The sequence below is a fragment of the Ahaetulla prasina genome, chromosome 2, assembly GCF_028640845.1.
Source record: "Ahaetulla prasina isolate Xishuangbanna chromosome 2, ASM2864084v1, whole genome shotgun sequence".
NCBI classification, from domain to species: domain Eukaryota; kingdom Metazoa; phylum Chordata; class Lepidosauria; order Squamata; family Colubridae; genus Ahaetulla; species Ahaetulla prasina.
The window spans coordinates 133,028,033-133,050,238 of NC_080540.1; the positions used below are offsets into that span (position 1 = coordinate 133,028,033).

Consider the following 22,206-nt stretch of genomic DNA (forward strand, 5'->3'; position numbering starts at 1 on the left):
TCATCCATTTGTATATTATATACAAAGTCAACTTTTATTGCCCCCAACAGTCTGGGTCCTCATTTTACCTACCTTATAAAGGATGGAAGGCTGAGTCAACCTTGGGCCTGGTGGGACTTGAACTTGCAATGATTGCAAGCAGCTGTGTTAATAAAAGACAGACTTAGTCCGTTGAGCCACCAGAGGCCCTTTTTTGAAACTCAAAACCAAATTACAATTATTTGTTGATGTCCCCAGGGAAGCTTTCTGGCTAAGTCTTCATGTGGCCCTAACAGCTTTCAATAATCCTTCCTAATTAAGTTGGTTTGATGGGCATCGGGGAATCAGGTGCTCCACAGTAGATGCAAATCTTTGGGCAGGGTAGAAGTTGAATGGCAACCACGGGTTTAATCACTGAACAAAATACGGCATATTTTTTGTTATGGAGCAAAGAATCAAAGGGCAAGGATATGCAGGATTTTTGCGATAGTGGCGAATATCTGTAGCTTGGGTTTAGGATGAGAGTGGAGGTTTGTTCTCTGAGCTTGTGGGTTGGTTTCTGAATGTTTCGTTACCAGGCTAGGTAACATCTTCAATGGAATTTAGAGGATGTCTGTGTCAGTGTTCTTCTGCTTATAAAGGCTTCATGTGGTCAGTAGGTAAGTGTGAAAAGTGTTTTTATACCAGAATACTGTTCATCCCCATGCATTTTCATCACAACGCTCATTTTTATTTGTTGGTTGGTTTATTTATATCTCGCTTTTATTATTTTTATAAACAACTCAAGGCAGTAAACATATTCAATACTTCTACTTCTGCCTATTTACTGCACAACAGCAATGTTGTGAGGTGAGTAGGGCTGAGAAAGAGTGGCTGGCCCAAAGCCAGGAAGCCAGTTTTTATGCCTAAGGCTGGAGTAGAACTCATGGTTTCCTGGTTTCTAGGGAAGCATTTTAACTACCAGATCAAACAGGCTTATTGTTCTGTCTAGTGCCTGGGGCTAATAAGGTACTAAACCAGCGGTCACCAACTGGTGGTCCGTGGACCACTGGTGGTCTGTGAGAAAATTTTGGTGGTCCGCAGAAAAATTATTTGCACTTTTTATATTGCACTAAATCAGGGGTCCTCAAAGTATGGCCCCTGGGCTGGATATATGCAATCAATGTTTGCAAAGAGTCTTCCCCTTCAGGGTCTTTTTGTGTGGGTCAGAGGGGGACAGAAATTCAGACTTGGGGTCTGCTTCAGCCTCCTGGTGTGGGGCTTTGGGTGAAGGCTGGAGGGAAATGCCGCTGGTGGCAAGGAGCCGGAAGGCCTTGTTCCAGTGGGACTGCATCATGGCCTGGAACTGGCTGACCATCTCAGCCCACTGAGGCTCCAGGCACCAGTACCTGGTCTTGCACTCCCGCAGGTCTTCCCTCTGCTTGGAAAGCCTATGCTCGTAGTCCTCAGTGAGGTGCTTCTACTGAGCCTCCTCAGTCAGATCCAATTTGAACTGAGCTGTTTTGCCAACTCTTTCTTGTGGTGGCTGCTTAGCTCCAACAACTGCTTCCTGTTGGGGCCCTAAGGAGCTTAGACGGAGAAGTGAGGAGTGGCGGGGGAGGCAGGGGTGAGTAGAAGCTGGCGAGGTGCCCCTCGAGGTGAGTGATATCGAGTTGGCCCTGCCCACCCAGTCACGTGACCACCTAGCCATGCCCACCCAGCCGGTCATTAGCAGATCATATTAGTGGTCCGCAGGATTTAAAATTATGAATTTAGTGGTCCCTGAGGCCCAAAAGGTTGGGGACCACTGTACTAAACTGAGCTCATAGTATATACTTGTTCTGTTCTATTATACTCATAGATTTTGGATTTATTGCCAAGTATCCAAAAGAAACAGTTTTGCTTATTTTTAAGAAATGTTGAGATTCGTTGAGGATGTGGGGGGGGCTGCTTTGCTTCTGGTCCTGGTATTTGAGGAACAGCATGGTCCATCCCAGAGGCAAGTTCCAAATCCCATCGCTACCGGTTTGCTCGTGCACATGCACGCATGCAGAGCTTCTGCACATGCACAGAAGCATTTGGGCCGGTGGGCAGAGCCTCCCGCCACCGCCGCTACTGGTTCGCCCGATCTGGTGCGAACCAGTAGCAACCCACCACTGGTCCATCACCACCTGGTGGCTTTGATGGATATTTGCAATTTCCTGTTATAGAACTCTCTAAATAGTAAAGACTTTGTAAGGAAAAAAAAGGAATAGGAGTCGATTGATGTGGTGAAATACCACATAAATAACAGTATTGTTATAACCAACTATCACTGGGATGTAGGTAACATTGCTTTCTTATAGTCTAGCTGCCATCTCCAATCAGATGCCTTGCAACCATTACACTTCTGAATTATGTTTAAATTTGCCATCACTGAAAGGCACCTGATGGAAAACAACAAATTGTTAAGGGTAAACATCTACACAAAAAAGGAGTTCCTATTGCATTAGATGAAACTGGTCAACAAATGATTTCTATTAATTTAGTCTATATATCTAAACTTAACAGTTGTCCCAGAGACTTCTGATTTTGTCTGGAGATGGTTCAAGTATTGATAGAGAATGTATCTTTTAACTTGACGTTTAAAGCAATGTCCTTCTTTTAAAATAATTGCAGAACAGTATACATTTTTGCACTGGGATTTGTCCTGCTGTAAGAGATTTTTTTTTTAATGAAGTCCATCTTGCATTGATGTCCCAGAGTAAAATACATGAACTTTAATACTGGGATTCTTTACCTTTTGTGTTTATATATTTTACTATTCATATTGTATCCACCAGCCAGGGAAACCTTATGCACCTGTTTTGGTCATACAAGGCATTGATTTTGGCTGTTATCAACCATGACACTTTATGCTATTGTTTTTCTAGTCATCTGTTTGCAATAGGATCCTCTTTCATCAGGGAAAGGTCTGTCTGTGCATGATGGGTTTATATTTTGTTGCCTCCCGGTAGTGCAAATGCCCAAATGGACTATGGAGAAAGGACTGAACCCAAATCACCATGCATTAAATAATTGGAATCATCGTGCTTAGAAACCAGATTTCATGTGAAATTCCATGGAGAGTCCGAAGCTTCCTTTTTTAATACACAATCTGTATAATTGAGCAGTTGCTATTCATTTGTTAGAAATTGCAGTTGTGGGCGCAGCAGCAATCAGGACCAAAGATTTATTGCCCAGGACTTCTCTTCCAATTTGCCTAATTATCTAACACAACGACTGCTATCTTAATGCCTGGAACAGGAAATACCCTGCTTTCCCACCATGCAGCTCGGGAGAGATAACATATGATCATGCCATAGGTCTGACTTTAATTGGCAAACTGTTCATAAATTCCCAATGACTAGAAATATATTTAATTTGAAATGTAATCATTTGTTTCAAACAATGCCTGCTCAGTGAGCTCTGAATAATAAGCAACAAGAGAGCTGTCAGGTTTTTCAGAGCTGAAACAAAGAATAGTTTTCTAGCTTGTAGCTAATATTTTAATGCTTAGAAGTTTATAATTTTAAGTTTACATTTGCCATCTTGGGAACTTCTTTGATTTGTTTTGTCTCATTTGGCATAATTTGCTTTCCAGCAGACTGTGATTTTACATCATAGTGACTTGACCCATATAAATAGCATGAGCAAATTTAAGCTTTGTTGATTTTTTTTCCCCCTTATGCTTTTGGGCAATGTCTATCTCTGAGAAAATTCCTTTGTAAACTCAATGTTGGAGTTATAACCAGATGACATATTTCGATTCAGCTACATTTGGCTTCTAAAATTCTGCCAGAGGTATTGAATTAGTCACATGACTGAGCCTATACCTGAAAGCTGGACTTCATAATATAAAGAGCTTTTTGAGGTAAAAGAGAACTGAAGTATTTTTCACTTCAGGATATTTTTTGACATTGTTTAATTTTTGCCTACACACACACAAACACACTGTGTTCCTTTTTCACTGTAGGATTGGTGTTGGAAATTTTATCCCAATATAACTTTTTCTGTGACAATGCAGGCAGCAGCAGAAACCCTACACTGACCCCGTCCAGCCATCCATACCCCTGGAGACAATCTGGCTTGTTTGTTCTTGGTACAAAGCCATACCCAAATGTGTGGCATGGAAACTTAGCTTGTGTTTGTTTGCTTCCTGACAGGGTAATCCTGTTTTTAGAAGATTAATGCCATCTTAAAGAGGAATAGGCTCCCCTACCTCTGCAGTACTGTGGATGAGCACATTCTAGGACTTTCCCGGAAGCAAATATGAGGGGAGCGGCTTCATTTTATGCTATGGGGAAATTGTTACAGTCATAGCTGGCCATCTGCAATTGCCACATAATTCTGTCTTTTTGCCTGTAGCTGAGATGTGTAAGATGTTGAGCATGTGTATTTTACATATATTTTCTTCCTTCTTTATATGGAGTTGAAATGGATACACATTATTTGCTTCCATTCCACACCATTGTGTTCTGATAAGAACACTACAGGTAATTCTCAACTTACGGCCACAATTGAGTACAAAATTTCTGTTGCTAAGTGAGACGTTTGTTAACTAAATTTTGCCCAATTTTATGATCTTTCTTGCCACAGTTGTTAAGTGAATCAGTGCAGTTAAGTTAGTGACGCGGTTGTTAAGTGAATTTGGCTTCATTGACTTTGCTTGTCAGAAGGTCCCAAAAGGTGATTGCATGACCTCGGGACAGTGCAACCGTCATAAATATGAGTCAGTTGTGAAGCATCTGAATTTTGATTATGTGACCAAGAGGAACTGAGGATACTGCAGTGATTGTAAGTGTAAAAAATTGTCATAAGTCAGTTGTTTCACTGCCATTGTAATTTTGAACAGTCACTAAATGAACTGTTGTAAGTCGAGGACTGCCTGTGTAAAGGATTGACAGGTAGCCTTGTTTGTTTTAGTTCATGGTTTACAACCTAGATGTCCCAGTCAGAGATGATCTTCCGCTTGAAGACCAGCAAAATATAGTCAAGACTGGGAGCGGAAGAACAGAAATAAGAGCTGTGGTGGCACAGTGGTTAGAGTGCAGTATTGCAGGTTAACTCACTGCTCACTCGAGGAGTTCGATTCTCACCAGCTCAAAGTTGACTGAGCCTTCCATCCTTCCGAGGTGGGTAAAATGAGGACCCAGATCAGGGGTGAAATGCTCCCGGTTCAAACTGGCTCATGCGATCCAGTAGCGATGGCGACTGCTGGTTCGGAGGATCGGTAGCAAAAATCCCTGCCCCCCACCCCGCCTCTGCTGAGCTGCACCATCAGCAGAGGGTTTTTTTAAAAGCAGGTTTTTCTTCAGCAGAAACATGCCTTTAAAAGTAAAAAAAAATCCTTTGAGGATTCCGCCCCTCAGATGAGATCGGCAGAGCCTTTAAACTTTAAAAAAAAATATTTTTTTAAGGCTCCTCTGGTGAGCTCACCTGAGTTCCTCATCAGCAGAACATGTGTTCTGTAGAAAACATGTAGAAAACCTCCTTTTAAGAGATTCTAAGGCACTTACCTGATTACTGATCAACCGCATGGCTTTTTTCCCAGCCCGAAAGCCCCAGTTTCACTTTCAGCACCAGACAGAACTAATCTAAACTTAGCTAATCTATTTCATCATTGAGCAACTAATGCTGGCTGGCTTGGCTGGCTGAGGAACTCTGGGAATTGAAGTCCACAAACCTTAATAATAAAATAAAATATTTGTGCAGCTTTCTGAGATTTGGCGTGTTTCTGTAGTGTTTCACTCTAACTACACAAACACACAAAATCTCAGAAAGCTGTATGTAGTATTTTGTGTGTGTGTGTGTGTGTGTCAGTTGGGTTGTGTGTGTGTAAAGTGTGAAAGTTGGTTTTTGAGCTTTTTGTGGCTGTGTGAAGTGTGAAGTGCAGCTGCTTTTACATTGTGTGTGAGTCAGTTGTGTTGTGTTGTGTGTGTGTAAAGTGTAAAAGTTGGTTTTTGGTACCTCATTGTTTTTTATACTTTGTTTATTATTTTTATTATTTATTGTTATTGGCCACACCCACCCAGTCATCTGACCACCAAGCCATGCCCACCAATTAAGCCACACCCACAGAACCGGTAGGGAAAATTTTGAGATTTCACCCCTGACCCAGATTGTTGGGGGCAATAGGCTGACTCTGTAAATCACTTACTGGTCTGCTGTCTGGTTTTCAAATCCTGGTTTTCAATGTAGAATGACTGATTTCCAAATGATATTGTCTCTCTTCTCTCTCTCTTTAAGAGTAAAAAGGATCGCATGAAGGCTTGGATAAGGGCACGCCTCCCTTCCTGGTGCAAGGAGAGGGATTCCTGGTCTGTCTACATCTTTGCTCCTCAATCTAAGTAAGGCAACCCGTATTTGATTGTTGGAAATATGTTGGAACATGCTGGGCTTAATGTTTGCTGAGGCTAGCAATCACAATTTTCTGCAGAACTCTCAGAGGCTAAAATGTTCAAAGAGGCCTTTTTATCTAAAAGATTTGTACCAGTATTCACAGGTGCTGTCTACATTTACTGTTTCTGAATAGTAGATGTAGACAGCATCTAATTGCCCTGAATAGGGCAATTAATATATATTTGTAATCAGCAAATCATAACAGAGAAAGATTTGGGAGGAAACTATAACCCAGTGATAAGGCATGTGATTGGTATGCCAAAAGTCCTGGAACGTATGATATTTCCATTTTAAGGAAGTATCTAGTATGAAATAATGAAGGAATGATCCTGAAGATCTGCTGCCAATTTAGAGAAAGCACAAAGTTTCCAGAAAAGTATGTCATACTATAAAATAGTATATCACTGTAGTAGCAACAATAACTATTAAATTATTGCTAGCTTTGCTCAGCTGCTTATTTGTTTTCACCTCACATACCATCCATGGCCCCTAAAATCCTTTCATGTATGCCAACACTACCCTTGTCTTAGAAAGTTTTCCCACCAGCAATAGGAATATATTATATGAAAGTGAATAGTATTGCTACACAAAGTCAAGCTTTTCTAGTACACTCTGGAAGGAAACAGAAGCTTTCTGGATTCTGAGGGACTTGTCTACTGCTAAAACTTCCCTATTTCAAATAGTAGATACCATTCTTCTAGAACCAGTTATTTGATCCAGATAATTGGGGAAAGGAATGGAGCACAGAATCAATCCCAAACATCTCTAGCTAATGCTGGAAATTCCTAAATGAAACCACACAGAGCAGCACGCAGTCAACACAAAGTACGCATAACCAAATTTACCGACTCAACTCAAATTTCAGTGGGAAAACTCTGAACATCCTAGACCAAGCTAAATCCAAAACCACTATGGAATTCCTGGAACCTTGGCATTCTGACAAATTAGCCATAGTGCTCAGCAAAAAACTAAAAAAGAAACAAAAAAGATCATCTCCTTCAGCCACCAATACCCAGATAAGCAGGAATTAACAACAGACAAACAAGCAGAGAACCCCAATCAAGGAACTACTGGGAAGAAAATCACACTCCCATCAAACTATTGTATTGTATTACAAGTTACTGTATATAAACAGGGAGCGAACCCCACTCTTACTGGCACTGGTGATGATAATGAAATGTCTGCAAGCAAACAACCAAACTCAGAGAGCACCAAAGATTCCACAGTTCAATCCTAAACTACATATGTTCTTTTCTGTTTTAACTAAATTTAGTATAAGACAGTTTTTAAACTTTTCCTGGGGAACAAATACTTTGCTGAAAATTTCTGCTAGAATTTCACTTTACATTAAATGCACCCATTTTATCTCACTCTCTGTCTCTCTCACACAGATATAAAGCCATAAAAATTAACACCAAAGAGATCCCCAAAATATCTTCATCGTAAGCTAATGTCACAGTAAATTGGGCATAATATTTTGAACAGAATAGCTTCAGCAATTTTGTGTCCCTGGATCACTGTAAAGTGTTTTTATGTCCTTTGGACTATATGAGTACGGGAGGGGGACCTTTTCCTGCATCACATGAGGCTTCCATAAATGTGCCACAAAGTAATTACAAATTTAACAAATGTTTGAAATGCTAATTTGCCTTATTACTTCATAAAATGTCATACTTAAAAGAAATGTAAAGTCCAGCTAAATGAATAATCCATCATTCCCCTCTCCAAGGTTAAAGCAGGTGGACGCAAATTAGAATAAGCTACTATATACTGAACGAGAGTAGGGATATTTTTTGGTTGTAATTTCCTTCCCTCAAGTTGCTGTTTGCTTTGACTGAGAAATTGTTCCTATGACCTTTACCCCTTTTCTGGTTCTTTTAGCCCAGCTTTTGCCAAGCTGGTGTCTTCCAGATGTATTGGGGAGTAACAGCTCCCAGAATTCCATGTTAATATGAGTGTCAGCACATCTGGAAGACACCAGCTTGAGCAGGGCTGGTTTAACTTTAGAGGCTACTAGGAAAAAAAGGAACTTACATCAAAGCTTTAATTTGGCCTTTTCCAACCTACTTCCTTCCCAATATGTTGGGACTCTATTCTCAGAATTCTCATCAAATATTGCTAACAGTTTCAAGAGCAGTTTATTCTCAGAATGCTTTTCCTCTAAGGTTCAACTGCCTTCCCTATATTTTTTTCATAAGTGTGATTAATTTAATCTTCCGTAGTTCTGGAAGTTAAAGGAAAGACTGGGCAAGATCTTTTCAGGAAGCCCTCATACGCAGTTTTGAGTTCTCCATCTTCCAGTTCCCTCTTGTTTCTCCTCCAAACCAGTCTTTTCTTCTCCCAGCATATTCTTTACAGGAAGTCTTTGATTTACAACAATGGAGCCCAACATTGCCATGTGCTAAGCAAAGCAGTTGTTGAGTGAGTTGTACCCCCTTTTACCATCATTTTTGCCACGGTTGTTAAGCGAATCATGTGATTGTTAAATGAATCTGTCTTCCCCCGTGGTCTTTGCTTGTTGGAGGGCAACTGGGAAGATTACAGCTGGCGATCACATGACATTGCAGCCACCATAAATACATGCCGGTTGCCAAGTATCCAAATTTTAATCACGTGCTATAGTTGTAAGTGTGAAAACCAGTCATAAGTCACTTTTTTCAGTGCCACTGTAACTTCAAAGGGCCCCTAAATGAATGGTTGTAAGTCAAGGGCTACCTGTATTGTTTCTTCCCCTTTTCCCACTTTTGACCAAAGTATTTTATCTTCCTTCCTTATTTCCTTCCTTGATTATCCACAAAAAACAAAACTATGTTATAGCCAACACCTTTTCATATATTTTTTGTAAACAAGTTCTATTAAAATTTTTCTTTCATCATACATATTTTATGAACAGAGTGTTGACCAGGTCACATCTTATACATATGATCTATTCCAATCTTCCCATTTTTTCCCTATTCATCTCTTTTGTATAATTCTTTATCACAAATTTAATCATTTTTCACCATATCTTGTTATTTCAGCTTCTGCCGTATTGTTGTTGGTTTTTTCCAAAGTCCATTTTACATGTTCTAATTTCAGCCATAATATTCTTTTTCTATACTTCTTTATCTTATCTTAATTTCTTAATACACAATACACAAACAGTATCACTATCTGCCCTTAATTCCTAATCTCTTACAATAACATCAATTAATTATATTTCTCCATTACAAAATATATTTCTCAAAATCCCCATCCCACTTTTTAACATTTCAACTTTGTCTCTTAATTTAAGTTGTTTTCAAAGTTAAACCAAATTGCCATTTCACATTTCATCTACTATTCTGTTTTACTATAAGTAATATACATCATCATATTCAAATCTTTCATTAAAACCCTTTAACTTAGTTGACCAACCACAATTAATAATATTAATTGCATCGCATTGGCATCCTTCAGTCTCAAAAGACTATGGTATCGTGCTCTGGAAAGAGGTCCTAAAACAGCATCTAGTGTGACTAAAAAGGCCAATTCAAGAGTGGTATTATAATATTAATACAGTTCCCTTAAATCTAGTAATGTATACCTTATTTCCCTTCCTCCTTTCCACTAATCTTCCCTTCTTTAACCATTTTCCCTTCATCTCTCCAAAATTCCACTTCTTGATAATTTTCTCCTTTTATCCCAATCTCTTAACTTCTTCTTTTTCTTTTTTCTTTTTATATTTATTATATCTTTTCTTCTGAGTCCTTTTTTTTTCACTTTTAGATATATTATTCGAGTAGTTCTCCCCAAGCTTTCTCCTAATCTCTTTCCCTCTTACCCTTCAATTTATTCTTTTTTGGTGGATGTTTCCCCCATTCATTCTTTTTTTTCCACTATAAATCCCAGTGAAATCATCTAACTGCTTTTTGCAATCAATTCCTTTTTCTTGCTCTTATTTATGCTCTCTTTTACCACCTTCTCCCCTATTTCCTGTTCTATGTATTCCAGCAATATTTCTGACTTTTTATTACCCTTTAGTGATTCACGCATATTTTTAAATATCTCAATTAATTCCTCACACATCCAAGATTCCACATTGTCAATTTAAGAAATTGTTGAAACTTTTAAATTATGTCACATTTAATTAAAATTTAAAATCCTTATTGTCTCTTTTTGTTTTCAAATAATATTCAGTTCAAGTATTTATCCAGGACACTCCAAGTTAAAGATTTGTTATCTTCCACAGCCATTGAGAATTGAAACCAAGCAATGTAGAAAGACAGATACTCCTTAAAAGTTCTCATGGTTTCCAAATTATCTTTTAGTAGTCAAGGTCATAGCTGTTACTTTCTCTTCTATCTTCCAACAAATATTGCAGTACTGTCTTTTCACCAGCAGATGTCTCTCTCAAATCCACACTATTCCCAAACCAATTAAACGTCAAAGCTGTCAAAAATATTTTAAATCCACATAAAAAATACTTTTCCTCAGGTTCTTTCCTTTATTTTTAATTTCTCCCAATCCAATTGTAGATGCAAAAACCTTCTTGGGCTTTAGTATTTTAGCCTCCTCTTTGTTCTTCTCCCTCCATAGAATTTCCCAAGTGTCAATAAGCCTCTCATTTCAGCTCCAGGACACCTTTTAATGTTCCAAAATTCAAAACTTTCTTTTACCTGTGAGTTGTGCACAGACTTAGTCCGGTTGCCCCAGCTTCAAAGCGGTCATTTTAAAATGGCTGCCACCCACGCCATTTCCGCCAGTCTGAAGAGCTGCCTCCGACCTTTTGAGGAACTTGGTCATCTGAGATGCCACTCCTTCTTCACTGTCCCTACAGGACGGTTCCAGTCCGAAGACCCCCCCGACAACGGTTTATCTGGCTGGATTTTCACGGAGCTCATCAGAGCCCACTATTTTTCCAGCCAGTCTCGCCGTGGCACTTCCGGTTTCTCCACCTTTTCATAATTTTTTGAAGGTCAGGATAGTGATGAACTTGGGAAACGCTTGAGACTGAGGAACTCAGAATCTTTGCCAGTGGTTGAATCTAATGACACTTTTCCTACTCATACCTTTAATTGCCAAGTGGCAAGCATGAACCATTGGCTTGTGAAGAACCAGAGCAAGCAACATCTTATAATATCTCTTTTATTAAAAAAAAACTATGTTGCCATCAGGAGTGGGTATATAGTCCCAACAGATCCAAGGCAGAGCTGCAGAAGAACGAATTATCCACCTCCAGTGGAGTCCAACTACAAGGAAGCTAAGCCAGAAAGGTGAATCATGCAGGGGATACTGGGCAGTCTGCTCTCCATGTGCGTATTTTAGCTCACAGAAGTCATTCATTCATTCCTCATGATGTGTGAGCAGTATCTCACAATTTGGGAAAGATGGGGACTGTGTGTCAAGACAAATTTTGGTGATGGTTTTCTTTAGATGATTTGTATGCAGGAGGTAGAAGACGAGGACAAGGACAGATGAGGGTTGTCCCTGTCAAGAAAAGTCTGTTTCCAAAAATTCATTGCAGTTGCAGCTTTTTTACAACAGGAAAGAAAAGGTAATCCAGTATCCATAGAAAAGGAAGAGGATAGTTTCTCTGCTTTGCACAGATTTCCAGTGACTTCTCTTCCTCTTCCCTTTAGATTCCGTGTCGTATGCAATAAAATCATTTCCCACAAGATGTTTGATCACATCGTCTTGGTTATCATTTTCCTGAACTGTATCACCATTGCAATGGAGCGTCCCAAAATTGAGCCCCACAGTGCTGTGAGTAAACTGTATCACTTCCCAATTAATGTATCCGCTTTGTTGTGCTGAATTTATGTGGGGCTTTTATCAATATTTGTTCTTTCTATTGGTTTCTTTTATCCACACAAGGTGGGACTCAGAGGGCATGAGAGGGAATAAAATGGAGTGAAATTAAATTACCCTGATGTGTGCTAAGAGATAGTCCAGACAAAAGATTAGAGCAGATGTGTGTGGCAGCTGTCTCAGCATACCTTTTCTGTTTGATTACTGTCAAGGCTTGATCATCCTGCCTCCCCAATCACACTGAACTGGACATTTCTTATAGATCTCAGAAACATGCGACGTCTAGGCCTGTGCTTTTAAAATGATATAATAAAAAGGATTAGTGAAAAGCCACTTAAAGGTGTAGTTTAGTTAAGGTAGTGCTTCTCAAACTTTTTTTTTTCTTTACCAAAACAAGCTTATCAGAAGGTCCTTTTTACTCAGAAAGTCCTTTCGTAAGTCTTCATCTTATGACAACAATTGAGCTTACAATTTCCATTGCTAAGTGAGTTTTGCCCCATTTTACGACCTTTCTTGCCACTGTTGTTAAGTGAACCGCTGTAATTACCGGTAATTTAGTAACACGGTTGGTGAAATGAATCTGGCTTCCTCCGTGACTTTGCTTGTCAGAAGGTTACAAAAGATGATTACATGACCCGGGACATTGCAACCATCATAAATACATGCCGGTTGCAATGATCACTGACCACAGGTAGCCTGCAATGATTGCGAGTGTGAAACATGATCGTAAGTCACTTTTTTCAGTGCTGCAGCACTGAAAACGGCACTAAACAAATGGTTGTAAGGCAAGAACTATCTGAATTTAAACATTCATGTTGTGTTTCATGTTGTGTTTGGTTTTATGCAAAGAAAAGCCACTTTTATCCAGTTTGAGGTAATTTACTCAGGTTTAGAAAGCACTGGGCTAGGGCATCAGGTTAGAAACCAGGAGACTGTGAATTCTGGTCCTACCTTAGGCACAAAGGCAGCTAGGTGACCTTCTGCAAGCCATTCTCTCTAAGCCCTAGGAAGCAGGAAATGGTAAACCAGTTCTGAAAAAACCTTTCTGAAAACTGCAGAGTCTTGTCCAGACAGTCACCAGGAGTCAAAAACATACCCATTTATAGAGAAAAGCATACTCTACATTGTTTTTTTCAAACCAAAATGCAACATGCAACTGTTTTCTTGGAAACTGCATAGCAACAGAAATAGTACTTAGACTTATATACTGCTTTACAATGCTTTTACAGCCCTCTCTAAATGGTTTACAGAGTCAGCATATTGCCCCCAACAATCTGGATCCTCATTTTTCCCACCTTGGAAGGATGGCTGAGTCAACCTTGAACCTGGTGAGATTTGAACTGCCAAATTGCAGGCAGCCGGCAGGAAGCAGAAGTAGTCTGCGTTACTGCACTCTAACCACTGTGCTACCGCAGTTCATAGGATGCATAGTCCCACAGAACTGATAAAGAAATGAATGTAAATACCCTTATATTCTTCAGGAGAATAGAGAAGGTTAGAGATTTAAACCTGATTCGAATCTGGCCCTTTCTCCCTCCCCCTTGCAAATGCAGAGCTTTCAGCAAGTATTATGGGGGTCACGAAAGCGAGCACGCAGGCAGTGCTAATACTGTATCCAAGCAACATCGGCATCTTGACTTGCTAAATAGGCTCTCCAGCTAAATCCAAGCGATAGTGTTCAATTCCGACTGAGAACTGGCTTCAGTCCCCATCCTGGTGGAATTTGTTGATCTGCCACTGAGCCCTAGCAACTTAGTTGTGCATCTGTCCATTATGGATGCACAGTTAGCCTCCAAGGGAGACTTAAGTGAAAATTCTACTGCGAGGGCTGCGTTTAGTCCCTGCTGTTAGACTAGGGGTGTTGGCTACAAATGAAGCTCAGGACTCATCTGTTTGTATTTGTCTGGTTTGGGGATAGGGGTGTATGGGGAGGGTGGCTTTTAAGTGTGTGTGTTATTAATTCCAGCAAGCAATGTTCCTTTCCCAGCAGTGGAAGGAATGAAAAAGGAAAGGTTTTCACCATTCTTAATTTTGCCCTGGCCAAACTGCCTATGTCCTACTTTGCTGTATCCAAGAACAACATCTATAGGTTAAAGATACCAAGATTTCCTCTTTTTTTGGCAGACAGAAAGGAGAAGCATCCTTTTTCTCCGAGCAGAAATAGCTCTCTTGATCTAATAATGCTGTCTGTCATAATTTTCTTCAATAAATATTCAAAACCTTTTCTTCCTCTCTTTTTTTGGTCTAGTGCTGGTTTTGGTTCTTTGTCTGCACTTGCATTCCAATGTGGCAAGAGAGGAGACAGAGAGAACTTTGCTATTCTTTTTCTTCACTTGTCTCTATCTCAATACTGATACGAACAAAGATCTTTGTTTTAGTTCTCTGTCAGGTTTTGCTAGATTTACATAATTTCTTTTTCAAGCCAGATCTTCCCAAACAGTCATGGGTCAACCTGATAACCTTCATTAATCTGCTATTCTGTGATTTCATATTAATTTATTATCTCCTGGAAATGCATTGTTTACTTCAACATAGGTCCAAAGTTTGGTCAGGCTTGCTTTCCCATAAGTTTGTTTAGGGGTACCGATTTAATAATATGCAAAACTCACATAAAGAGAAAATGTATTCATTTCAGACAGCATAAAACATTTGGCTGCTTATGAATAAAGAAAAACTGATGTTAAATGCATATTTGGCAAGATGAATAAGCAATTATTATGGCGCTCTGGGGTCCTCTGAAATCTGCAAGTGAAACATTTCAGTAAAGCATTTTGATCTCAGCTTCTGAAATGCTTTCTATGTTGAGAACCAGCCACTAAAATTTCTGCTTTTTGAGCTTTGGTTGTATATAGCTTGTAACAAGAAGAATGTGTAAGTTTCACTGGGATTAGTACTTTTCTGCAAGGATTCAAACCATGAAGAAATAGATTTTATAGATATTAACATTTACCATAAAGGTGCAACCCTGAGCAATGTTTAGTTAATCAGATTTTAGTGGTCTTAAAATTTCTAACTGGTGCTATTAGGATAATGAAGCAATTTTATTTAAATTTATGTAGGGTCATATTTTAAATAAATATTTAAAATTATGTCAAGTAATTCAGGGCTATGGTTAAGAAAGTTTTATAATCTTGGATATTTTAAAACAATACTGTGATTTTGTTATGGTCTACAGTTTAAATAAATCGACTTGACTGAGCAAAACTGTGCCACATCCTCATGCTCATTCTACTTTGAGGAAAAGTAGCCCTTGATACCGATACATCAAGCTGTGTGGTTTTTTTTTCAACTGGGAGCAGTGTATTAAAATGGAATTACTTGCAGTCGGTAACTAGAAGCAGATGCAGGCTTTTCATTTCAGTAAAATGGGAACAATAACAAGAGAAACATTATTACGAAAATAAAATGTTATGCTCACTTGCTTAATAGCAAGCCTTCTTGCAATGAATGGGACTTGTTTTTGAATACAGATGTATGCATTCAGAATTTTGAATCTTTTGCTGTTGCCTCCTACTGTTGTCTGTTCTGCTATAAACTATTTCTTGCAGAAAGAATGGTGTTCTATTGATTCCTAAAAACATGCCTTCCTACCTTGGCAACTGAATTTGCCAGGTCTAATAGAATAACAGAGTTGGAAGGGACCTTGGAGGTCTTCTAATCCAACCCCCTGATTCCAGGCAAATGGCTGGATTGCGTAGCTGGAGAATTCTGGGAGTTGAAATCCAAATATTATCAACCTTGGAGCCATCTCTGAACATCTTCAGGGTTGCCACAGCAAGGCTGGCTGGAGCTGTGGGAAAGGGAGGTGGGAGTAGAGATAGCTGAGGGGAATATATAGCCAAAATAACATTCTTTCTCCTGGGAACCAAGGACACTCTCACCAGCACCTGGAGGGGCGTGGATGGGAGGCATCCAGGATGGGGAGAGAGACCTGATTGAGGCATGTGATGATTGTGTGTGAGGGGGGGGAAGAGCTTTGGATTTTGAACTGGGTGGGGAAAGCCCGGGGGACTTCAGATTCTGGTTTTTACCAGCTGTGCCAATATGAAATGCCTAAGAAATCTATACTTTGAGGAACCCTGCCTTGGAGTTTTGATTTCCTGTGGGCTGTTACTTGGAACCCTGACACATATCTTAAGTTACCGAGTTCAGAAATACTAATCTAAAGGATAATTTCTTTAAGCATCACTGTTAGGAAGTACTGTTTTAACTACTTTTGTTTGTTGTTAGAGCCATTCAATTTATCCATAATGGTGTGGTCCAGAAGATTATAAAACAGCTAATAATTTTGGCTAAAATAGTCAATCTGACGCCATCCAGACATCATGGACCACAGTATTCATAGGCCCAGCAGGAATTTGTGGGCATTATCATTCAAAATAGTATGAAGACTCCAGATTCCTTATCTCTGGGATGAATCATGAATTGTCATGAAGTTTTTGGCTCATTTAAGTAAAATGGGAAGAATAAAAAGAGAGACTTTATTACGCAAATAAATTTGGTAGATGTATTGTAATGCATCTTGCATGTTTATAGTGATATGTAATATAAAAGTTATATTAACTGGAAGCTCACCACCTGTACAATCAAGCTGTTTCTGGTGCCATAAATAGCTTTTGATAGCTTCCTCATGAAACACTAAAATCTTGAGTAGAGCTAATCACCCACTAATACTGAGGCAACTAAGAGGGAAATATAAAACTTAGTTCAAGGTAACAGGCAGTTATAGAGAAAGAATGAGGTTTTGTTCACTTAAGGTAGGTTACTGGAATAAATAAGGATTTGCACGCCTGTTCAGAAATGGCTAACTGGATTTATAATTGTTTTGAAACTCACATTGCATCTGTTTATATTTTTGCTTCAGTCGTATAATTCCCTTGCAGTTTGTAAATTAATGTAGCGCTATTGTTCTTTTATTTACTGATGAAAGGAGCAACATTGGCAAGAATTCTCACTACAGTTCTATTTCTGAACCACCCACTGCTTTTAAATAAAGGTAGAAAATACATTTTACTTTAGCTGAAAGAACGGTACTTGTGCATCTTAATTAATGTGAAGCTGGAAATTATTATGATCCTTCTTGGCCCACACAATACGCACAAGAGACAGCATGGCTCGCAACAGCTACATCAGAATAGCTATTGTACAGGTAGTCCTTGACTTAACAATCATTTGTTGTACAACCATTCAAACTTATGTACTGAAAAAAGTGACTTATGACTGGTCCTCACATTTATGAGCATTGCAGAATCTCCAAAGTTACGTGATCAAAATTCAGGTGTTTTGCATCTGGCTTGTATTTAGAATGACCACTATTTACAATCTCCTTTCATTGACAAGCAAAGTCAATGAAGGAAGCCAGATTCACTTAATGACCTCATGATTCATGTAAAAGACTGTTGTGATATGCTTAACTCTGGAAAAAAAGGTTGCAAAACTCACTTAAGAATTGCACCGCTTAGCATCAGAAGTTGTGGTCCTGATTGATGTCATAAGTTGAGGACTACCTGTATTGATGACGCAGAATTGTGTGTAGACAAAAATCCTGGACATCCATTTTCACAGGGGAAGAATCTGTAGCTCAATGACAGAGTAAGTGCTTTGGCCTAGACCTGAAAGAGGGTGAAGCCTAGATATATAGAGCATATAAGGCTTAAGTTATCAAGTGTTGTTTCCGCCCATCCTGTAAAATTAAGAAAGAATGATATTCCCCTTTCTCGTATGTCCCTCTATGTATGCTGAATTTTTGGGACAACTAGAATGATATCACAAGTCATGACAGGAGCAAGGCAGAATATTATAAAAATCAGATCTCTATCTCAGCCCAATATCTGGCAGCTGTCCAGAATGCTAAGAGAGATAAAGGATTAGAAAAGGAAAAGTCTGATCTTGCATTTATTTGGGTGTTGTTTCTTGAAAAGCTTGATAAGTAAGATTTTTAAAACCTATCTCTCTTCTTTCTCCCTCTCTCCCTTCCTCCCTCTTTCAACAGGAACGGATTTTCCTCACTCTCTCCAACTATATTTTCACAGCAGTGTTCTTGGCTGAAATGACCATAAAGGTAAATAATCCAGCATAATCCACTTTCTGATCATCGACAATCATCACATTATGTAACTTCACCATCACTGAACTTATCCCATCTACCCACATTGTATATCAGCATGGAAATGAATTTTCCCACATCCATGTAAAGCTCTGTGTGTGATTGAAACTCATAAATCATCCATGAGTCATCATCTTCTTTTAACATAATCCCCTGTGGGGTGGAGTCTGGGCAATTGAATGGAGTTTTTACTGGCCGAATGCCCTTCCTGTCGCCAATGCAGAGTTTTGTTTAGCAGATATATTCTCATTGTGCCCAGATAGAGAAATATCTGCCTCTATCTAGGATTGAATTCACAGCCTCCTGATTGTGAGGCAAGAGCTCCACTTCCAGGCCATTGCACCACTCCATACTGACCATAAGCATCCATAAGTGCTGGACCCATATTCCTAGGGTTAGGTGCTAGACTCATATTTTTACTGGCAAACTGCAGTTTGTTTTAAAATAAGATTAACAACTTCTGTGATTTTAATGTTTGCATAGATTGTATATTATTCTATACTGTGCATATGTGAGAATGCGAACAGAGAGTCCAATGAGAAAATACTTTTTGTTTCACCCAAAGCGTATACGTTCCTTGTTCTTTCCACAATTTAAGCACATGCCTAAAATTAAACTGCTATTAAAGGTGTTGGACATTATGAATAGAATAGAATAGAATAGAATAGAATAGAATTTTATTGGCCAAGTGTGATTGGACACACAAGGAATTTGTCTTGGTGCATATGCTCTCAGTGTACATAAAAGAAAAGATACGTTCATCAAGGTACAACATTTACAACACAATTGATGATCAATATATCATAAGGATTGCCAGCAACAAGTTGTAGTCATACAGTCATAAGTGGAAAGAGATTGGTGATGGGAACTATGAAACGATTAATAGTAGTGCAGATTCAGTAAATAGTCTGACAGTGTTGAGGGAATTATTTGTTTAGCAGAGTGATGGCCTTCGGGAAAAAACTGTTCTTGTGTCTAGTTGTTCTGGTGTGCAGTGCTCTATAGCGTCGTTTTGAGGGTAGGAGTTGAAACAGTTTATGTCCAGGATGCGAGGGATCTGCAAATATTTTCACGGCCCTCTTCTTGATTCGTGCAGTATACAGGTCCTCAATGGAAGGCAAGTTGGTAGCAATTATTTTTTCTGCAGTTCTAATTATCCTCTGAAGTCTGTGTTTTTCTTGTTGGGTTGCAGAACCGAACCAGACAGTTATAGAGGTGCAAATGACAGACTCAATAATTCCTCTGTAGAATTGGATCAGCAGCTCCTTGGGCAGTTTGAGCTTACTGAGTTGGCGCAGAAAGAACATTCTTTGTTGTCCTTTTTAATGATGTTTTGATGTTAGCTGTCCATTTGAGATCTTGCGATATGATAGAACCCAGAAATTTGAAGGTTTCTACTGTTGATACTGTGTTGTCAAGTATTGTGAGAGGTGGAAGTATGGAAGGGTTTTCCTAAAGTCTACCACCATTTCTACGGTTTTGAGTGTGTTCAGTTCCAGATTGTTTTGGTTGCACCACAAGGCTAGTCGTTCGACCTCTCGTCTATATGCGGATTCGTCATTGTCTCGAATGAGACCAATCACTGTTGTGTCATCTGCGAACTTCAGTAGCTTAACAGATGGATCATTGGAGATGCAGTCATTGGTATACAGAGAGAAGAGAAGTGGGAGAGCACACAGCCTTGGGGGCCCTGTGCTAATTGTACAGGTATTTGATGTGATCTTGCTTAGCTTCACCTGCTGCTTCCTGTTTGTTAGGAAGCTTGTGATCCACTTACAAGTCTGTTCCGGTACCTGTAGCTGGTTTAGCTTAGTTAGAAGAATGTCTGGAATGATGGTATTGAATGCTGGACTAAAGTCTACAAAAAGGACCCTTGCATAGGTCTTTGGAGACTCAAGATGTTGTAGGATGTAGTGCAGAGCCATATTAACAGCATCATCTGTTGATCTATTTGCTCGGTATGCAAATTGCAAGGGGTCTAAGAGCGGATTCGTGATGGTTTTCAGGTAGGAAAGCACTAGCCTTTCAAAGGTTTTCATGACTACAGATGTTAGAGCAACTGGTCTGTAGTCATTCAGTTCCTTGATGGTGGGCTTCTTCGGCACTGGGATGATGGTAGAGCGTTTGAAGCAAGAAGGAACATAGCACATCTCTAGTGATTTATTGAAAATATGGGTGAAGATGGGGGCCAATTGGTCAGCACAGACTTTTAAGCAAGAAGGAGTTATCTTGTCTGGGCCTGGAGCTTTTCCTGGCTTTTGTCTGTGAAATAGGTCCTGCACTTCCTTTTCTGTGATCACTAGGGGTTGTGAACCCAATGAAATGGGGTCAGTTGTAGGAGGCTTGGCTGTTGTTGGTGTGTCTGAGATGGGGGTTGTGGAGATAGGTGGCTGTAGTTTCCTTTCAAACCTGCAGTAAAACTCATTCAGGTCATCTGCCAGTTGTTGATTACCTTCAGCCTGGGAAGGAGGTTTGCCATAGCCGGTGATATTTTTAAAGAGTTTTCCACATGTTTGCTGGTTCATTTGCTGAAAATTGATTCTTTAGCTTTTCAGAGTAGCTTCTTTTTGCTGCTCTTATCTCCCTTGTTAGTGCATTTCTGGCCTGATTGTACAGCATTTTATCACCTTTTCTGTAGGCTTCCTCTTTGGAATGTCGTAGCTGCTTAAGTTTAGGTGTAAACCAAGGTTTGTTATTACTGTGTATTCGCAAGTTCCTTGTAGGTACACATAGGTCTTCACAGAAGCTGACATATGATGTTACAGTATCTGTGAGTTCATCCAGGTCTGCAGAGGTATCTTTAAAAATATTCCAATCAGTGCAGTCAAAACATGCCTGTAGCTTTAATTCTGATTCCTCCGTCCAGGTTTTCACTGATTTAATTATTGGTTTTATGGCTTTAAGTCTTTGCCTGTAAGCAGGTACAAGGTGAATCATGCAATGATCAGAGTGTCCTACAGCTGCACGTGGTAAAGACCGATAGGCATCTTTTAGTGTTGTGTAGCAGTGGTCTAGAGTATTCTTGCCTCTGGTGGGACAATTGACATGCTGAAAGTATTTTGGTAGTTCTTTCCTTAAGTTTGCCTTGTTTAGATCTCCCAAAACAATGGCAAGAATGGAAAGAATATCAAACATATATACTCTTTTATAAAGTGCCTCCTCATAGTATCGTCATTTCTACATCCATATCAGGGGTAGGTTCTACTTACCTTTACTACTGGTTTGCATCATGGACTTGGAGATACATCAGCTATAGCTATTCAATTAAACCAAAACGATGAGCCCAAGAAAAGTCTGCCTATAAAGAATCACCCAATTTCTGAACTCTGAGTCTGGAGGAGAATCTCTCTCCAAATAAAATAAAACCAATTCTGGATTAAGATTATAATATCAATGATGTTTTCTTGAGATGGCAAATTTCAATATTTTCCCCCCAGTGGTATTTCATTTCCAGAAATATTTTTTTTAATGGTTTTGGTAACATCTTGTGGGGAGCAGAATATTCATTTCTGATGCAGAGGAATCAGTGAAAGAGGGAGGACTATTGACCAAAGTAGGATGCTAGAGTAGTTAGTTTGTTAAAATAGTTGCCATATATTTGCTGGGTTTGCTCCCTTCTTTCTCCTCCTTCTATATCTTCTTATAATATCTTTGTAATCACAAAGGCATTTAATCACAAAGCAGCTTGTCATGGTTGAACTTATGCAGCAAATGTAAGAAAGTGTTTAAAGCTTTAAAAACTTACTAATTTTTAATGGATTAAATTCTATTTCATTCGAAAATGAACAGCATAAAGTTTTATTCTAAATTGGACACGTGATGGGGGAAGGAGTTGTAAGAAGCAAATTTAGAGGGTAATGAAATGTAAAAATTAAAGTCTGTGGCATTCATAATAGACAACCACAATCCATAGCATATATACTTGTAAATACTGAATTCACATTCTCCACAAC

At 39.3% G+C, this 22,206-nt stretch overlaps 1 protein-coding gene across 2 annotated transcripts in view; it reads left to right on the top strand.

Moving 5' to 3' along the window:
* CACNA1G (calcium voltage-gated channel subunit alpha1 G) overlaps nucleotides 1-22,206 on the top strand; it is a 491,081-nt gene that overhangs the window by 352,644 nt on the left and 116,231 nt on the right. For both annotated transcript variants that reach the window (XM_058168253.1, XM_058168254.1), the window contains 3 exons: nucleotides 6,226-6,326; nucleotides 11,979-12,102; nucleotides 18,140-18,208. In XM_058168253.1, coding sequence (XP_058024236.1) covers nucleotides 6,226-6,326; nucleotides 11,979-12,102; nucleotides 18,140-18,208 — 294 coding nt within the window. The remainder of the gene's footprint in view (nucleotides 1-6,225; nucleotides 6,327-11,978; nucleotides 12,103-18,139; nucleotides 18,209-22,206) is intronic.